The sequence below is a fragment of the Haplochromis burtoni genome, unplaced genomic scaffold (assembly GCF_018398535.1).
Source record: "Haplochromis burtoni strain Fernald_Lab_line unplaced genomic scaffold, NCSU_Asbu1 Contig_62, whole genome shotgun sequence".
Taxonomy (NCBI): Eukaryota; Metazoa; Chordata; class Actinopteri; order Cichliformes; family Cichlidae; genus Haplochromis; species Haplochromis burtoni.
Genome location: NW_024582423.1, coordinates 460,232 through 480,709, shown reverse-complemented (window position 1 = coordinate 480,709; position 20,478 = coordinate 460,232). Strand labels below are relative to the sequence as shown.

The following is a 20,478-nucleotide window of genomic DNA, read 5'->3' as shown; positions in this document are numbered from 1 at the left end:
TCACATGAAAACCAAAATAATTCCAAACGCCAGATCTGAATGAGGGTGGGGGAGGTTCAATTTGCCATGTTGCAAGGAGAGCTTAACTTCTGTCTCGCTAGCTTGCCCTGCGCTCTTCCTTCTGAGGATGCTGTCTGTGTTGAACGCTCAGTGGATCTGCGCTGGACAGTGCAGCCTAGGCGGAGTAGTCGAACGCAGATTCACTGAGCGCTCAACACAGACAGCATCGTCAGAAGGAAAGTTGATAAAATAAATTACAAATTTTGTATTGTTCATACATATGTATACCGAACCGAAAGCACTGTATCGAACGGTTCAATATCGATACCAGTATCGTTGCACCCCTATTATTTATTTTATTTTATTTTATTTTCAGTTGTTACAGATGGGACAGACATGACTGAGGGATAGGAAAGGGAGAAGGAAAGATGAAGGAAAAGAAAAACAGAAGGGAAGAGGGACAGTGAGAAAGGGCACTTAAAAAGAGAAAGAAGAGAAAAAAAATCTCCTGGATCACCTGTTGAGAGAAAACAAGCAAAAGAAACAGAGCAACATAGCAAACACAACACCATCACATTAATCTAGCTAAGTGTAAACAGCAGTAAATACTAAATATTGAATGTTGTTGTGTAGCAAGCAGGACCGACAGCGCACAATGTGCTTTGACGTAGCAGCCAATAAAGGTGTAGTTTATGTCTATGAACAGTGAACACCCATGTGCACACCTGTGTGGATCAGCGCGCTTGTATTCAAAAGGTTTCTCCATGTAATGGTCTGCTAGAGCAGCGGTGCCCAACCTTTTTTGTGCCACGGACCGGTTTATGCCCGACAATATTTTCACGGACCGGCTTTTAAGGTGTCGCGGATAAATACAACAAAATAAAACTACTACCTGTACCGAAAAAAGGAAGATTTATTCATAACACACGTGAAAAGTCCCAGGAAAACAGTTAACGATAAAAACAATAACAAAATAACACTGAAAACCATACACTTCACACCCGAGCCTCAACTCTCGCGGCCCGGTAGCAAACGACTCACGGACCGGTACCGGTCTGAGGCCCGGGGGTTGGGGACTGCTGTGCTAGAGGATGTAGAGAGCCATAGCCCTGTCCACCAGGGCGTGAAGCAGGCATGGAGGAGATCCAGGCTCCAGACATCCAGAGTGCGAGAGCCCAAGGAGGACCACCGGAGGGGCATCCGTGCCCCCCTCCTGGGAAGAGCTGAAGAGAGCCCCAGATGAGGAGTCACCCAGTAGCCACGGAGCAGAAGCCAGAGGGGGCTGCAGTGGCGTGCCCGCCGGCTCAGCCGGCAGCCAGCTGAGCCAGAGTGAACCGAGCCACAGGCCCAGAGGCCGGAGGCCCGAGGGCCCCCTTTGCCCCGGAAGAGGCCTGACCGGGCAACAGGCACCAGGCCCCGCCAAGTAGTCATCGGGGGTGAGTTGGTACATACCTGAGCGCCCAGCCCCGGACACCAAGAACCACCAACACACCGACCCCTGAGGGCATCAGTTACCGGCAGGGAGTGTGGTGAGGGGAGATGGGCCTGGGAGTTCCCAGAGAGGTGTTGCTTTTCAAGATCTTTTAACTGGTTTCATTTTGTCAGACAGGTTCTAACAGGTCTGCCGGTAATCATGCTTGAGCGCGTTTAGTTAAACTGAACTTAGTCACAGTTAATTCATGATTATAAAGAGGGCAACTACTTTGTCACACAGAACCAGGTAGGTTTGGATAACTTGTCTCCTTTAATAAATGAAATCAACATTTAGAAACTGCATTTTATTTTTACTTAGGTTATCTTTGTCTAATATTAAAAATTGTGATCAAAAGTGTGATAAATATGAAAAACAGTAGGAGATCAGGAAGGGGTCAAACACTTCTCACACCACTGTACTTGTTGGATAAAGGTAGCTATACACAGAGGTACTAACTTAGCTCAGCTAAATCACACTGTCTGTATGTGGTCAGTGACTGAAGGGTTCAGGTTTGTTTTTAATTTTGTTTTGAGTCCGCATCGTTGAAGCTCTGAGCCTAACTGTACAGAGGAAATTGAGTTCATTTATGGTGCATGTCATTGTTTGACTTGGCACCAGAAGGTAAACAAGAAAAACTGAAGTGACCCTGTAAGTATTCTCCTGTTGACCATCTTCTACAGTCTTTCTCTACATACCAAAGCTTCAGCAGTAAGAGGAAAATCGTTCAGAAATTTTAACTATTTAAGGAGACAGGCACTTCTCGCGTTTTGGCCATATTGTATTTCTCCTTTGGGGTGTTAAATTTCATTCCGTTTTATAATACAGGAAAAGGAACATATAATGGGCTGCATGGAACTGGCCTGGATCAGTTAAAACTGGTTTACAGCAGTTCTTTTCTGCAGGACATAAGTTTGAATCACATTGCAAAACATAACAAAATGAAAACGACCAACAAAAAAAACTTCTGCAAAGACGGAGACGATGGACACAAAAAGATTTTATATGCCTGTTTGAAATGTGTGAAGGAGCTTGTTGCTCTAATGCAAAACGGGTATCTTTGATTATATCTTAACATCGCTATTGCTGTTATTGTCAAAGTAGTCTAAAAGTCTCTTGTCCAAGCTCTTTTGTTTTGTTTTTTCCTCTTAATTTTTGTTTTGTGTTCTATTTCTGGAAAGGTCAAGGACACTATAGGCTACGACACCTTGGGCCACTGTTTTTTCCTTGAGGATGGGATTGAGCAGCGCAACACTTTCTACCACAACCTTGGCCTCCTGACCCGACCTGGGACTCTTTTACCCACCGATCGCAATGAGACCCTCTGCCTCAGCATCAAGGACAAAGTCTACAAGGGCTATACTCCCTCGCCCAGTACAGAGTGCAAGTAAGAGAACAGGACGATGATGTACATTTGTGGTTACAGATATAAGGAATCACATCGGCATCAGCATAACGTTTCCACTCTGTCATCAAAAACATGTCTGATTAGTCACAATACTTAGATATCATAGATTTGTACTGGGATAAAACCACTTTTTGTATCTTTTATACGTGTTTGTATGTTAACTGTGATTTTTTTTTTTTTTTTTTTTTTTTTTTTTTTTTTAAATGTTCTTTCATTGGATTGAAACATCTTTGTTTTTATTTATACCAACAGAGTATAAAGGGTATAGGTATATATAAAGGGTTATTTGATTTCCATGTTTAAAAATGCAATGCCTGCATTTTAGATTAAAAGTGGAACAAATCATACCCATTAGCCGTGAGAGAGCATGTGTGGTGGTGCAGACGTATTTTGAGAAGGGACAGATGGTCTGTGTGAGAGAGATATTGGCAAGGTGGTTTTATCCAGGCAATAACAACATCCCCTCTCCATGGGATGTTTTCATGTCATAGCAAGACCAAGAAAAGTGCCTTTGTGAGGAAACAGAAAGGTCTGTTTCCAAGAGCATGATAGCGTGTGTGTGTCTGTGTCTGCTGGCTGAGCTTTCCCCGTGAAGCGTTTATGTTGGAGAGGCGGATTATTGAGGGAATTTGGGAAATCTCACAGGTTTCTTTGATGTCTGTCTTCTTCTTCTTAATCATATTTTATGATCTGACGAGATACTCCTTTTTTTTTTTTTTTTTTAATATCTCTGTCTACTCATGTGTATGTAATCTTGTGGTTGTTTTTCAGGGCAGTCTCAACATTCTGGATCGCCAACCCCAACAACAACCTCATCAGTAATGCAGCAGCTGGTTCTCAGGTAATAACATCAGAGCTATGAAAGAAAAATAACTTTTTCCACGTAGTGCAAGGAAACCTGTCACCAAGAGTAGAACGGCTACTCCTTATTGATAGATTAACTATTATTAAAAAAGCAAAAAAATAAAGCTACACTGGCTTTGGTGTTCCTGAACTTTACATATAATTAAAGACCTTCATGCTCATAAAAAGTTATCCATCAATAAAAAGGGGATTTAACAGTCCTTAGTGTTTGATAGATGGAGCAATAAATCGGTAAGACCTTTAAATAATAAAGCTAAAAAAAAAAAAGAAAGAAAAGAAATCACTCAATTTTATTTTGGTACAAACTGCTCGGAGGTCCACAGGGGCTATGCTGTGTACTACTTAACAGTGGGGGTATTTCTTTGTTTTGGACTGCAAACTTAAAGAAGCCAGTAAGTTTCTATGAACTTTAATCTTTCTGCAGGACGTCATCAACATGAGAATAGTGTGACACTCACCCAGATGCACTTGTTGTTATTGTTATTGTTTTTTTTATGTTCCACCAGCTGATTGTATATCAGTGCTGATAATGAAATTCCTACTCCTCTAGTTTGTCATGGTTATCTTCTGTTTCTCTATTCTACTTCCTCTTCCAGGATGCTGGGATTTGGTTTGTGTTCCACAGCTCTTCCACAGGTGACTCCCATGGCCTGGTGCCAGAGACCAAGGCCGAGCTCACACCTTTGGGGATTTTTTACAACAATCGTGTACACTCCAACTTTAAGGTATTGTTAGTCTTGCTTTTTGTGCACTATGCAGTCCAAGTTCTTGCTGTGCTGTCTCTTTGTGTCTCTGTGCTTTAGCAAGGAGGAGAGAAATACAGTGTTTGTATTCCAAATGACATTGCACATAAATCCCTGTTTGATTACTTAGTTATTGCTAGAAAATGGGAATAGACACACACGCACACGCACACGCACACGCACACGCACACACGCACTAGTAGGGTCCATAATGGTGCTCTGTTTTGTAATGACAGAAGTCGGGCAGGTGAACTGTAAGCTCTTTGTCCAGCTTCTCTTACAGAGGAAGGAGCCATGAAGGTTAAGACTATGCCTCGGTTATACCACAAGACCAACTCACAGGCCAGGTTTCCATGTACAAAAAAACACAGACAGGCTTAATTTATTTTAACAGGGAAAACGAATCCGTATGTTTAGACACATGTACAGCCTTCGTTCTGTAACTTTACATTTAAACACGTATCAGGTTCCACGCCAGAAGATACACTAGTGGAGTTGTTTATGTCCCTATAGCAGAAAACCTCCATTTGTACTTGTGGTTTTACTGCATTTTATTGTAATCATGCCTTCCAGGCAGGGCTGTTCATCGACAAAGGAGTGAAGACCACCAATGCCACTGCTGCTGACCCCCGGGAATACCTATGTTTGGACAACAGTGCCAGGTGTGTATGTGTCTAGACACAGACTGCAAAGAGATTTGTTGATACTTTAAGTTTTCCATAACTGTTAGTATTACAGCTAAGGGCATGTTGACCACTCTGGTTACAAATGCATAGACCTGGAAGTGATTTTTGGCACATATCCAGTATCCAAGCAGACTATTTAAGAGTCTGCGGTTGGTTATCAAATGCGTCATAGTGTATAGTTATTCTGTGTAAATATTTCAGTATTTGTGGTTTACTTATCTACTGTTTGTTTAGTGCTACTGTCACAAACTGCATGAATTAAGGTATTTGTAGCTCCCTGTTGGATATCAGCTGGGATGTAGCCATTGACGGGGATAGACAGATGGCTTTATAGTGTGCTACTGCATTTTAGTGGAAGGTCTGTCAGATTTGTGTTGACAGAGAAAACAAGACTTTACAGATAGTTTCCACTCTGCAGCTGCCTACCTGAATACAGCCCTCAGCTAGGTGGAAAAAATGTGTCTAGTGAGACTGCGCACTGTGGTCTGTGTGCACAAGTATGAAGGGAGGGATTTTAAATGTTGTTCAAGTGCAGAAGGCACGGGGAGGTTTGTGTTGTGTATTTGCAAGATATGGTAACAGTTGTTAGAAAACGTCTCCAGCGATTTATGTTGTTCTCAGAGGTTTCATCTAGCTCCACAGTTGGTAAAAAAGAATCCCTTGAGCAATGATTTGGCTTTTGACAAGGTTTTAAAAATAACACCCTGAAATGCCACCACAAGGGTGCCAAAGGAACACGAGCCTCCCCCCCTTTTTTTTTTTTTTTTTTTTGAACACTATAAAAGTATTTCTGAGAACATTTATGTTCTCAGGAAGAAAGAAACCTTTTGTGACTAATGCCACTATGCCCTCTTCCTATAGTGCCACCTAAAGATGAGCACAGCAATTCAACAGTGGAGTTTTAAACCTTTAATCTAAATTCAGTTATGTATAATTTGCGTGTGTTTGCATGTTATTTAGTGCATTAACTTTCACGAGTACCATATGTACTAAAATTAAAATGGGGAAGTGGTGGGGTTGGTGTGACACTGTGGTAAGCACGAATAATTACAAAGACACTGATGTCGTCATCGAAAAATCCCAAGGAAAATATCAGAAAAGTATTTTTAGTCACAAAATATTTTTATTGAATTATTTTTAGATTTCGCCCACACCAAAATGCCGACCCTAGTCGTCCTCGGGTGGCAGCTGTCATCGACACTTTGATCTCCTTCAAGAACAACGACTTGGGGGCGTGGATACGCGGTGGAGACATTATCATCAAGAACTCTGGGTGAGACATCTCATTAGCTAGGATTCAGTTTGTGCTGGTTTGGCAGTTTGCTCCAAGTCTTCCAGTGAACAGAGGGTGAGAAAATAAAGGAAGGATGTCTTCACAACAAAAAAACTTTTTCTAAGACATGTCTTAACATATTATTCTCTTATTCGTTTTTCTGAACAGCTTTGCCGACAATGGAGTGGGATTGTCCTTTGCCAGGTGTGTACTTGTCTAAATCACTCTTTCACTGTGTTTTTAAGCTTTATTTGTTTTTATTGTCGTCCCGCTGGATGGGCTAACTTTTTGTAAGTGATATGATAGCAAGGTGGCTGTTCTTCCTGCAAAGTACAGAAACGATTGCATTAATAATTAACTAATTATTTATTATCCCTTGTTCTCCAGCGATGGCAGCTACCCTAAAGATGAAGGCTCCAGCCAGGAGGTGACGCAATCCCTGTTTGTGGGCGAGAGCCGGAACAGGGGGACGAATGGAGGACAGAATAAATACTGGGGCGTGGGAGGAATTGACGGAAAGATGAGGACGCTACCTAGAAACAGGTGAGGGGAGAGCAATAAGTGAAAGATTAAATAATGAATTGTGGAAAGACATATTTGGAGTGCTAAGGCAAAAGTCCAAATCAAACTTGACTTTTCTCAGGAATTTCAGGGAATAGAGCTGCCAAAGAAATGTAGGCTGGGAAAACAAACAAGGAAGAGAGAAGCCAGCAAGGCAACAGACTTGTTGAAAAGATGGACAGATGAAGGTGTTACAGCTGCTTTTAGCTGATAGTGAGATTGTGAAATGAAATGACATTTAAGTAGTCTATAAAAACATGGTGGTGGCATCACGCACAGCAGTTCTTAGGAAGGAAATGCCTCATGCTGAATTTGGTTGCATAAGAGGAAAGGGAACTTTCTTCACCATTTCAGACCTTTAACACAGCTCCCTTTAGTTTCAGGTAGATGTCACAGTTTCAGTCCTAGTTAGAGGGTTATATATGTAGGGTGTGACACAAGTGAACAACCCAGATGTTAATGAGCAGTCTGCCCAGCACCATTTGTGACACAAGAGGCTCGTCCTGCTGTAATACCAAATCAGACAGGGTGGTAAATCCTAATTTCTTGGTTTTGCAATGCCCCAAGGATCTCCTGGCAGCTGTCTCCATGTTTATTTTCCCCCCTTTCCGTCTCTTTTATTACAGATATTGTTATACAAGAGAAGAGGAGCTTAAGTAGGATGCTGGAAAATAATTACTGTATTTGAGTTTCAAGAATCAGTGTGTTTGTGGCCACTGTGTAGAGCTTTAAAATCATTTTACGGGCCTCTTCAGTGCCCTGCGACATCTGGCTCGCTCGGTTTAATTGCCGTTGTTGCTGCTGACACTTGTTATTTCTTGCCAGGGGAAACGAGTACATTTTTTTTTTTTCTGTTTGGTCATTTTTTCTGGATTTCTTTTAAACATCTCTTAAAATAGCTATCACAGCTATCTTGCACTGACTGTAACATCTACATTGCTAATGTTAACACAGCTGGGTTTTGCCAGTTCATGACTAAAATGGTCCTGTAACCCATGTAAATGATGACTGTTTACCCCAGTCTGGTTTTATATGGTTTTATATATTCCAGCAATTTCCCCGTTGTGGGATCAATAAAGTCTTATCTTATCTTATCTTATCTTATCATTCCTCATCATCTCCACCGTAGGACGTTCCCAATCCGAGGTTTTCAGATCTACGATGGCCCAGTGCGGCTTACACAGAGCACATTTCGTGGCTTTGCCCCCTTAAGCGAAACAAATAAACGCACAACAACCACACCAGAACGAACTACGCCAGAAAACACCACGCGTCATACCAGTGCAGTGGGATTCAACTTGAAGAACACCTGGCAGCTCACCCCTCGAAACAACCTGTCCCAGCTCAGCTTCCACTCCACAGTAAGTAAGGCTCAGTGAGACTTGACTTGGGACGTCATAAGAACATTGAAGCTTTTATTCTTTTTTGTAAATGTGGTGCACTGTCCCAGTGTTTGTATTTCCAAAGGGAATGTGTAATATTTGAGCAGTGTTTGAACCTGTTCAGAGACTTTGCTTTCAGTCCAGGTCAGCAGGGATATATCTGTTTATTCAGACAGTAGATGTGAATATTCCTTCTCTGACACGATTCATTCCCTTGTCCTTCCTTTATTTCTACCTAAAACCAGTGCACCGTACTTTATGCCCACTTTCTCTTTTGTGCTTTGCTCCTATTTGTTATTTACCCCTACAACTATCTTTTAATAGACTGCTTCAAAAAAATTAAAGGAACACTTTTTAATCAGAGTATAGCATCAAGCCACTTAAACATCTAAGATATTGATCCGGTCACTTAAGTAGCACGAGGGTTTTTCAGATAACACCAAAACATTTTCAGCTGCTTTGGTGTTAATGAAATTAGCAGCAAGTGCACTAGAGGTGCAACAATGAAACATCTGCCAACACAGGAATGGTTTTACAGGTCGAAGACACTGCCATTTTTTTCTTTATCTTTCTGACTGTTCTTTCACTAGTTTGCATTTGGGTGAGGTTGTTGTCAATACTGGTGGCATTAGGTGATACCTGGACCCTGGTCTCCCATCAGTCTTACGAGCATGGAGGAGATTCCAGGAGACAGGCAGTTACTCTAGGATAGCTGGTCAGGGCCGTAGAAGGTCTTTAACCCATCAGTAGGACTGGTTTCTACTCATTAGTTCAAGGAGGAACAGGATGAGAACTGCCAGATCCATAAAAAATAATCTCCAGCCAATGGTGTGAATGCCTTTGACCAAACCATAAGAAATAGCCTTCATGGGGTTAACATGAGGGCCAGACTCCCCCTAGTTTGCCGTGTGCTCACAGCCCTGCACTGTAGAGCTTGACTGGCATTTGCCATAGAATACCAGGATTGTCAGGTCCACCACTTGGGCCTGTGCTTTTCACAGATGAGAGCAGATTCACCCTGAGCACATTTGGAGGGGACACACAGGCTGAAGAACGGCACTCTGACTGCCATTAGGTATTAGAATAAAATCCTTGGACTCATTGTCAGACCCTATGCTGGTGCAGTGAGTCTTGGGTTCCTCCTGGTGCACAACAATTCCCGACCTCATGTGGTGAGAGTGTGCAGGCGGTTCCTGAAGGATGAAGGAGCTGAAACCATTGACTGATTCCTATGCTCGCCTCGCTAAAATTCCAGGAGCTCAGTGATGCCCTGGTCCAAATATGGGAGGAGATCCCCCAGGACACCATCAGTGTTCTCATTAGGAGCATGCCCCAACTTTCTCAGGCATGCAGCCAAGCATCTGGGGACCATATGAATTACTGAGTACCCTTTTGAGTTGCAGCAGTTAAAATGGACTAGCCTGCTACATGATTTTTTTTTTTTTTCAATTAGATTGTTAGGATGTATTTCCATCAAACTTTCCTGTATTTCCTAACACATTACCCAGTCTATATCAGCATTGATATCCAGCATGAAGATTTTTACCCTTTAGATCTGATGTGTTTTCAAAGAGTTTGTTTAACTTGTTAGTGTGTTTGGGTCAGAGGCCTGGCAGAAACAGAATCGAGAGTCGTTTCAGGCAGACAGAACACAGAAGAAAGGAGCCATCTTTCAGAATCAGGCCTGTGCAGAAACTGTTGTAAATCACTGGCGCCCTCTTGTGGGGTCATTGTACAGTGCAGTTTTTTTTTTTATTTTTAAATCCAAAGGCAACCTTTAATAGGCTAATTTGTCAAGTAGCTTGATTGGAGATTTCAGTTTGGCACATAAACTTTGAAAGATGCACAGCCAAGAAACCAAAAAAATATAATGCAGTTATATTACCTGTCCTTATGCAGTGCAAACAGACCTCGATTAAAAAAAAAAAAAAAAGTGAGCTGTCCCAGGAAGATGGAGAAGATCATTATGGAAACGATGGAAAGTTAAGCAGATACCTGCTTAACTTAGCAGGTATCTGCTTAACTTAGATTAAAAATCACCTCTCAGTAAGTAACACAAATAAACTCCTCAGGTACATCTTCGGGCATTCTTTGGACAACCTGGAGAGTGGTTTGATGAAAACAACCTGGACGGTGACAAAACCTCCATCTTTCACGATGTGGACGGCTCAGTGACAGGCTACAGTGACACCTACGTTGGCCGAGCAGACAACTACCTGATCCAACATCCTGGCTGTGTGAAAAACCTGAAGTGGAATGGAGTGATATGCAGCGGCCGCTACTCTCAGGTACAGCGCACTCGAGTCTGCACCTCAGTATTGTTCTGTCCTTCTGATGTAAAAGTGATTGTTACATTCCACAATATCCTCCTCTCTTCTAGGTGTACATCCAGACCCAAGGAGCCCCTAGCCTGAGTTTATCCATCAGCAGAGATGAATACCCTAATTCTCCTCTGTTACTGAGGGGGATTAACAGCCAGGGGGCGTCATCCCAGCAGTACCAGCCCATCCTGATGATGAGCAAGAGTTACACTCTGCACTGGAGTGGGCCTGCGCCCAGAGAAATGGTCCTCTCTCTCATTAACTTTGATAAGTGAGTAATAAGAATGACTGTGTGTGTTCGCCTCTTCAGCCACTGCTAGTCCAAGTCTTGAAATATCTGTAATGTCCTGCAAGTGAGGATGCAACACACTGCATTGAAGGGTAGTGTACTGATGTTTTCAACCACTTTCAAACTGCTCTTTCATTCACTCAGGGATGACTGGGTGCTGGTGGGACTCTGTTATCCGTCAGACACCACTTTTCAGATTATGTCCGACACATACGACAGGCAAAGCAACACGTTTGATGACATCACAGACTACGGCACCGTGTTATCCTTCCCAGAGCTGCAGAAAAAGACAATGGAGAGGAAGTACTACTTTGACCAGACTGCTGGGTGAGATGAAAGATTGTTTTTCCTTTTCCTTGTTTGAACTCTCAGTTGGAAATACTGCAATGTGATGACTGTAGGAGATTTGGTTTTTTAATAAAAAATGAGATCAATTTTATTTCAATTGTGTTTTTTTTTTTTGTTTTTTTTTTTTTTAAATCCCTCGGTGACTCTACTGAGCTTCTAAAAGTTTATTGTTTCTCATCATCCCCAGCTTATTGTGGCTCTACCTTCGGGCCCGGCATGGTCGTGATGGTCACAGCTACTGTTCTGTTAAAGGCTGTGAAAGAGTGAAGATCACGGCCACTACATCCTCCAAAGAGACCTGTAACTGTACAGCCAAAGCTTACCCCAAGTACGCCAAGGCTCCCTCAGTCGTGGTGCCTATGCCGGCTCTAAACACGCAGCCCTGCAGAGACTGCGGTGCTAAACAGGTTTGTTAACATTTAAAGCGACCTCTTCATTTGGTCAATTAAATCCAAAGCTACTACCGCTGATCGACACGTGTCTGTCTCAGCTTGTGTTTTCCAGTGAGCCATGGACCTCCTACCTCCAGACTCAAGTGAAGTCTCTCAGCATTAAAGAGCAGCAGCGAGGAGATAACGTCTCCTTTATCACTGTAAGCAAAACTGCCAGGCAGATAAAAATACACCCAAACACTTTATCTTCATGTTTTTAACTTCAGATTTAAAACGGGGTTTAATTTAATCCAATTTCTTTGCTGTAATTCCCCAAGGTGAATGAGATCACCATGTCCTTCTCACAGCCGGGGTTTTTCCTGGTCTCAGTGGATGCCTGCTCTGGAAAAGTCACCAAGAAAACCTCATTTAGTAAAGTGGATAAAAAGATGGAAACATACCTAAAAACTGACATACCAAACAGGTGAGGCAGGGCAAAACTGATAAATAAATACATACACAAAACAAATCAAGTTCGTAAATATGAACAATAAATAGAAAATTCCCATAAAAATAAAAGTTGACAGGAAATCAAACCTATCGCTGGGATTCAGACAGGGATTATCCACACCGGAGACACTTGTGTAACTAGATTTCATCAAAATAAAAAAATCTTGAAACAATTATTTTAAAAATTACAGAATAAACTGCACAATCTAAATTGCTCCTCATAGCTCTCCCCAAAGTTTGCCCCTTTGACAGACAGACATCACTCTTTTAATGACTTATTTGAACCTTTTCTCTTCATCTCTAACTTCAAACAACTGATAATGCAGTTTGTAGTGCAGTGTTAATAAAAGACTATGAAAATAAACTGTAACATTTTAAGCAGTGTAGTTTAATAAATGGTCTGTTTTGTTTAGTTCATTATAATCCAGTCCATTTATTATTCAGCTTTCTGTTGCAGTGTAAATAAACTGAATTAGCTTTTGTTTTGTATGTTTCCCCCAAACATCACACAGCAGGTAATTCATAGAACTATTAGGGAACAATACAGTGTTTTTGATTTAAGATATTTGAACTTTTGTATTAAATTATGTAGTTCTAGACATGTTTTTTATGAGCTTTCCAACATAACTCATTTTTAATTTTAGTTTCTATTTTGACATTGTTCGACATAATATTGACTTCATTATTTATTTGACCGTCACTAAATATTATATATTCTATTTTTTCATTTGGTGATAAATTACTAAGATCAAAGCATTTTTTGTAAAATGTTTCCCTCTGTATTCAGGGCGTGTTTTAAACTTTGGAAAAAGCAATATAAATGAGTGTTTTCAGCAAGTAAAATGTATTTTAATAATTCCTTGTGTGGGTTTTGGTTTGGGTTTACGTGGTTTTTCTTTTTTTTGGATGACACTATAATATGCCTTATGGTTGTAGAGTGGCTTTTTTAGAAGTATTTATTTCCTCCAGGTCAATAGTCCTCGTGGCAACGCGGGGACAGTCGGGGGAGCTGGTCAATATCGCACCACATCTGGTCTCTCTTGGTGTGGCCAAAGATCCTGATCTGCATAGTAAAGGTTAGTACTACTTTAGTTTGTCTGTCTATCTGTATTTTAGATTTCTTTTACATGCCTTTTCCCCCGCTCCTTTTATTGCAGAGAGTCTGGCACTTTGGGGCTTCCGAGGGAGTTCCTCACCTCCTTTTTGGGTTTCACTACTGGCTGGACAAGGCGATGACGTCTTAGGGCTGCAGGAGCGCTACTTGCCTCTGGGCTTGGAGATGTATGGCTGTCCGCGACCTGCAACTCAAAAACGCAAAGACCTAGAGCTTCTGAGAAAAGCCACAGGACAACAATAACCAATGTGAACTGTACATGTTACCTAGCCGTAATGCTGTTGCACACAGATACACAAACACAGCCATTTGATGAATGTGAACTGCTGAACCTTTAATTTATTAACGATGACAAAGATGTTTACTGCTTTCAAGAGGAATGAAAGTGGGGTTTTTTATGAATCGAATGAATTTTTTTGTGTATGTACGCGTGTGTATGTATGTGTCAGTATGCCTTTGGGCCATGAAGTCAATGCACTTTCCTTTTTATATACACACAACCTGCCTTACTAGCCAGAGTGACGTAATGGAGCTTTACAGTAACAAAGGAGAAGAAACAAACCCAAAGTAATCCTGCAAGATCTACCTACCTGTCCTATTTATTGTGCAGTAATTGACTCTGAACACAGAACCCAATTCATTGCATACACAGATCAAAATGTAATTATGAGAATAAATGACTTTGATTTGACGTGAAAGCGAAATAAGATGGATTTGATGTGCTCAGGTCGAAGGAAGTGATAAAAACAAATGTCATTGCCTCTGAGATGTGAATGGCAGTATTAAGCCAAAAACCGTTGTTAATGTGGTTTAGTCGCATTGGTGATTAATACTGCAAATCTCCTTTAAAACATAACCATAACAAGCCATATTCTATCGAAATAATCATGTAGATGCATAATAATACTGTGTGTAAAATTAATCTGACTGTTTTTGGCCTTTCTTGTGTACAAAAAACCCTTAAAAATAACCGACTTCTGTGCAGGTGACTCCTTTTATATTTGACATGTTGCAATAGATTCTCTTTAAACTGGAAAACCTCTGAATCTCGTGCAGCTCTACATCTGAGATCTTTAAGCACCTTTTTATGGATTTCTTTACAGACTTACTTTATCCCCCCCTCCTCATGTTTGTATTTGTCTTTTAACAGTGATGGTGTGGCAAGTGTTGGCCACAAATACTTTTCCTCTATTTTTGTTTTGTCTTCTCAAACAGAAATGAATGTTTTACCTTTCATCTGCCTCATTCATGTGCATTATTGCCAAAACAGCATGGTAACATATAGCTCTAGGTTGCCGTTTCCATTTTTTTTTTTCCTAGTTTGTATCCGTGCTGTACAGCAGTGACAGTAAAAGTATCATATTTTAGCTGTAAAGGTTACACGGCTTTATTTTGAGACTATTTTAATCTTTACCGTGAGCAGGGCTCCCCCACTGAGCGATGATGAGTAGTTGTGACTGTGTGAGTAAATGTCTGATCATGTAAGGTGAAGGGATGACCTCGCTGCCTTTTAACCACTGTACTGTTAAAAAGAGCAAAAGACCGAGAAATGGGTTCAGTCCCTTTGCCTTTTCCTTAAGTTGAAGATTCATCGATGCACAAGTGAGTTGTTTGTTTTATTTTTCTTCTTAAGATTAGGGGTGAACTTTGTAAATAAGAAATTGAACTGTACATGTAATGGAAAGTAGACTCCCATTAATGTGTGTATTTTATTTGTTTTTGTTTCTTATTAATTGATAAAAGATTAGGAAAAAACATCTTTCCTGCAATTTGTCATGAAATTGCCAAACAAATAAAGTTGTTTTGTTTTAAAGTCACATGTTGGTTGCGTCAGTAGCTAACGGATGGCCTCTCTCTTGTTGCTCTGTGGTCCAGGACTTTGCATCTGTTATACAGCGTCACCACTTGGGGGTAGCCTAGTGTTATTTGTTTGTCTCTCTTTGTTTTTGTTTTTAGGACTTTAGGATTCTCGCCTTTAACTCTACATTTTGACATTCAATATGCTGAAAATAAGTTTGAAATTACAAACTCTTTTTCCAGGAATAATATTTTACTTACTTTTTAAATACAGTAGCTTTTAATATACTTAAAGAATCCCCAATCATCTGTAGCCTGAAAGTTACCAAGTCAGAGGAACGCTGTCGGTTTTAATGAGCCTCAGGAGATCCCGCACTATTAGATGTACAGTAAAAGCACATGGCATGATGAAGCAAAGCAGCTGCTTTTACTGATGTACATTATGCATGAGAACATTATGAATTGGACATCCGCGAGAAGTAGCTTTGGTAGAGCAGGAGAGGGGAAACAGCAACCCATATAGCTGTTAATCTTTATGGATTCGGTGCGCTTGCATTGTGATATCCCAGCGATTGTTTCTGTGTGCGCTCGTAATGAAAAGAAAAGCATCAGAAAACTTAACAGCCTAAAGAAATATGGATCAGTCCCAACAGAGCGCAGCCCCACCATATGGCTCGGATAGTGAGTTTGCTTGTCCATAAAATGGTCTCTGACCGTGAAGTGCTCCCACACACTTCACACTGATTTGAAAACGAGCGAGGACAGAGTGGCACAGTTTGCAGGCAAACTGATGCACAATAGGACAGCAGCTCTCTTTAACACCCAGGCATCTGCTATAAGGAGGAAACGATAATCGCTGGTGGAATAAAAGCTGCATCTTTCTCAGTGTTTCTCACTAGCTCTGTCCTTGGTTGGTCTGGATACATTTAAACTTTCTGACACTGATTGTAAGCGCAGGCGAGCAAAATATTTCCATCAAGTCTGCGATCTGTGAACATATTGTTCCAGTGTTGCATGGATGAATTGCACATTACTTAAAGCTGAGTTTTAATTATGTAATAGGGAAGCCATTGAACTGTGCAAATACATTTAGAGAAAAAAATGCCAAGGCTAAAAATATGTCACTAAAGACTTGTGTGTACTGGAGTGTGGGCGGCAGCCTTTAGTGTTGTACTGTATATTGTTTGCATGAGAATGGTATATCCATGGCAACACATACACATACATATAAGATTAGTTTCAAATACAACTAAAGCTGAAACTGAAATGCATAAAAATGAATTCCATTTTTAGGGCGACTGTGTGGATGTGATGAAATTCCTGATGTTAGACGCCTTTTTTAACAGCACTGGCATAAAGATGAAGTAATAACTTACTGTCAACATTTCTCCACATTTCATCATGTGGTTTTTAAGCTGACCACTATTTAAAGTAAGGTCCACAATTTATTGGACAAAGACATTTGTTGTTGTGTTAATAAGACTTAATTATTACTTAATACTTGTTGTATTAAAGCTTTAATTCAGCATTAACTGTTTGGGAATTACAATGATTCTTATGCACTGTTTCAGAGGCTCAACATTAATTTGACAAACTAACCTAAATTTAAGAGCTTAAAGAGAAGGATTGCATGAAACACTTGATGATGTGTAATGCTTCAGCTCACGAGTAGTGCAGAACAGTGCACACGATTTCTGGCAAGGTTTCGTCTTGCCAGAAATCGTAAAATTACTACTGTACAGTAGTAATTTTACGATTCAACGTTATTCAACATTATTCAATCATCATATTTCATGATTAGGTAGAAAGCTAGCTTTAACTGGCTTTGCTTTATATTGCTTTGGAAATGACAGTTTATTGCTGTGCCATAAAATGTGCATTCACACACACTGTGAGCTTCTGGTATCACATTTTACAAAGTATGCACTTTCTGCATTTAGATTTGTATCCAGACAGAAATTATTTTTAGTGGAGGTATAGAGAATCATACGAGTACCAAAAAGTTCACTGAAGAGTAAGAAAATAAACTTTTGTTGTCTGATTCCCAGAGATTCAGACAAAGCCATAAGTGTCTGAAAGATGAATTACAAGGTTCCCTGCCCTGCATCTGTGCAGTGATAAACTGCCTTCATGGTAATACTGAGACTGTTGTAAAACACCCTTTGCATTGAAAGTAGACTCATTGTTTATTTAATTTCCAGGGTTACAGTACAGAGCATACTGAAACCGCAATATTTCCCTAAACCTTTAATGAGTCGTTTTTAATACCTAAACCTAACCAGGTATTTTATTTAGTTATAAACCATCTATCAAAGTGAAATCTAAAAGTTAAAAGTGAGTAAAAAGAAAACCGAAGTGCAAAACACGTAGTCGCCAAATGTTACACAAAACTTTGCTCTCCTGGCTGACAAACGTGTCACTTCTGTCACCTCTGCCTCTACTTATCGGTGTCCAGTGCTTTCATCAAGGCATCATTACCAAAAGACACTTCTGTGTCTCTGTGACATCAGTGGAACCTGACAGGATGTCAGTATTTGACACACTGTCTCGGCAAATCTATAATCAAATCGATCAATTCAGCTTGAAATCTATCATGACTCCTCTTTTTCGAAAGGACTGCTTCCACACACACATTTGCATGGAAACAATTTGTGTGTGCAGAGACCACATTAGGCTCCTTGAGTCCACACTGGAGACTTCATTACAGCAACAGTATCGCGTATTCGAGGTAAGTTTATTTGGATTCCCGCAACTACCGCACATGATACATCATTTTTCAGCCTCACCATTCAGTCGCTTCAGCGGTTCCCTGCTGATGCTCGGTGATGGCGGTCCTGAATAATTAAACAATTCTGACATCCATGTAGGGGTCCGTTTCCATGACAACCATTCTCCCCTTGTCCTCGCAGCCCTGAAGAGTAATGTAAATCTCCTGTCTGCTTAATGTCACAGTAACACCAGCAAAGTGCCACAGAAAGACACACAGGTTAGGATCAATGGGAGCTTTTGATGACATGTTTGGCCTTGGTTTGCTCACCGCTTGGTGTTCTTACACAGGCAAGTCGTGGTGGACAACTTGTGATGACATGAGGCCTGCCATGAAAGTAATGCTGGTTTTCAGGTGCCAGGTGACACCAGATGAAGCGTAATGATAGACCACACGGGGCACAGAACACCGAACTGTAGTAATCCAGGCAGTATAGAAACTTCGGTATGTACTGATTAATCCAAGCGGAGGTGGGAAGCATCGCTTTAAGGTCACAGAGTGAATATTTTAATGATGCCTGTAATCTTCTCTGACAGTATGTTGACACATCCACGCTTCTGAGGGCGATGCTCTCTCTATCTCGACACACAAAGTCCCTTGGTTTTCCCCGCCACACACACAACACCACTCAGACATAGGCAATTACCCTTTAACATCAAATGGTTCATCAGTTCCCAGGACCATTAGACAGTGAATTAACCTTATCTACCTGCAGATGAAGAGGCATGGGTATGACAGTTATACCCTTGTCCCAGTCTGAGCTTTGCTAGAAAAATATGCCGTGTACTTTCCACGCAGCAGGACACAGGCTAATCACGCACTGAGAAATGCAATAAAAAAAGGATTATGATGCAGTTATTCATTGTCAAGAGTGCTTATTCTGTATTTTAATCATTCACTCAGCTAATATGTGACTCTTTGTTGGGGATACAAACCAGGCCGTGAGATGACTAAATGCTAAAACTCAGCATGGGGTTTTTAAAGCCAAACTTCCTAATGCTGACTCTTTGCTGTGTGTTACCTCAGAAAAAGAAAACCCTCTATGTTTGTCACAAAGATTAGAAGATGCTTTAATTTGATTAAACGTAACTTTTAAAATGTAACTTTTATTTAACTATTAAAGAAAATTGTGGAAACTGTCCAGTCTCAAACACTGAGCTTTGTACTGAATTAGTTTTGTGCCTTTGCTGAAAGCAACTATGATGCCAAAACTATTTGGCACATCATCACAAAAGGATGATCATGGCTTTAGAAGTCACTCACTAATTCGTCCTGTGCAACTGGTCTGTTGAAGACACAAAGTGTACCAAGCCAAGATAATCACTTGTCTTGGTAGCTTACCAACTCTTGGTATGCTTTGACTGGCCAAACATTAAGTCTGTTGTTCCATGCTCACACAAATGAATCTAGAAATTGTGGGAGATGACAGGGTAAAATATCTGTAGAGGCTATATGTAGGTTCTCAGTCATCCAGGTTATAGTGGTCTAAGGTGTTTGAATTAAATGCAACCTGACATCTTTTAATGGTTCGAACATCGCTTCCCAGGCGATTAAACCATTCGACATGTTTGATCTTAACAACTCTCATAATCGTCAGGAAGGGTCACCCCAAACCCCAAATTTCCTTTTGGAATCTTCAGCTGAAACACCAGCTGGAAAACTAGTTGGGAAAGCTACACCTATCCCGACTTCCTAATCCTAGATTACTTTTCAGTGACGACACTCCCAGCTCTGACATCCAACATAAAAGTATTTCAGGAATAACACCTGGTAATCAGCTGTAATAAAAAAATTAAAACATTTTGGTTAAGAGGTGAAAGAGGTCGCCCCCGCGACCCGGCCTCGGATAAAGCGGACGAGGATGGATGGATGGATGGATGGAGGTGAAAGACCTTCAAGAACCTAAAAGAAGTCAACTTGCCTTCAACTCAAGCATTTTAGTCTGTAAAGTGCAGCAGCTTCACTTTAGTCGAGTGAAGCTAAGCTATTCATTTCTTTGAGCTAATAAATTCATCACTACTTACATTTACTGGAACTCAGGAAGGAGGGAATACTTTAGAAGCTATTGAGTGCAAAAATGCATCTCCAGAGCTATGAAAAAGAGAACAGCTCGTGTCTGCAGAACACTTGCTATTGAATAGTGAGCAGGCTGGATGCATGCGGGTAAAACTGCATTGAGGTATCATTCTTATGCTAATCAGTATACTGTGTTTACATCAGCCATAACTCACAAACTCCAATGTTGTGTCTCTATACTACTGCAGTGGAAATAACATTTAAATAAGTAAAAGCTAAATCAAACAGTCAAGATGGGACTGAAGTGCAGACTTTCAGCTTTAATTCTTGGAGCACTGAAACTGGTTGTAACTCCTAAACAATTAATGCGGTACCTTTGTTACTTCAATCACACTTCAATCACATCTTGATTGTTTGGTTTAAAATCCACTGCGGGGGGTGTGCAGAGGCAAAATGAGAAAAAATTGTGTTGCAGTCCAAATACTGATTATATCTAAGTCCCAGAACCCAGCTTAAAAAAAGGATACAGTGAGTTACTAAAAAAACCCCTACCTGAT

General features: G+C 40.8%; 1 protein-coding gene across 1 annotated transcript in view; it reads left to right on the top strand.

The window, feature by feature from the left end:
- Positions 1–15,158, top strand: part of cemip2 (cell migration inducing hyaluronidase 2) — a 34,700-nt gene extending 19,542 nt beyond the window's left edge. The window contains exons 9-24 of the mRNA XM_005922638.2: positions 2,653–2,858; positions 3,651–3,720; positions 4,340–4,468; positions 5,060–5,148; positions 6,314–6,445; positions 6,614–6,649; positions 6,833–6,988; positions 8,136–8,367; positions 10,461–10,676; positions 10,769–10,980; positions 11,143–11,325; positions 11,534–11,753; positions 11,837–11,938; positions 12,056–12,201; positions 13,197–13,303; positions 13,385–15,158. Coding sequence (XP_005922700.1) covers positions 2,653–2,858; positions 3,651–3,720; positions 4,340–4,468; positions 5,060–5,148; positions 6,314–6,445; positions 6,614–6,649; positions 6,833–6,988; positions 8,136–8,367; positions 10,461–10,676; positions 10,769–10,980; positions 11,143–11,325; positions 11,534–11,753; positions 11,837–11,938; positions 12,056–12,201; positions 13,197–13,303; positions 13,385–13,584 — 2,436 coding nt within the window. The 3' untranslated portion in view covers positions 13,585–15,158. The remainder of the gene's footprint in view (positions 1–2,652; positions 2,859–3,650; positions 3,721–4,339; positions 4,469–5,059; positions 5,149–6,313; positions 6,446–6,613; positions 6,650–6,832; positions 6,989–8,135; positions 8,368–10,460; positions 10,677–10,768; positions 10,981–11,142; positions 11,326–11,533; positions 11,754–11,836; positions 11,939–12,055; positions 12,202–13,196; positions 13,304–13,384) is intronic.
- The last annotated feature ends 5,320 nt before the right edge of the window (positions 15,159–20,478 follow it).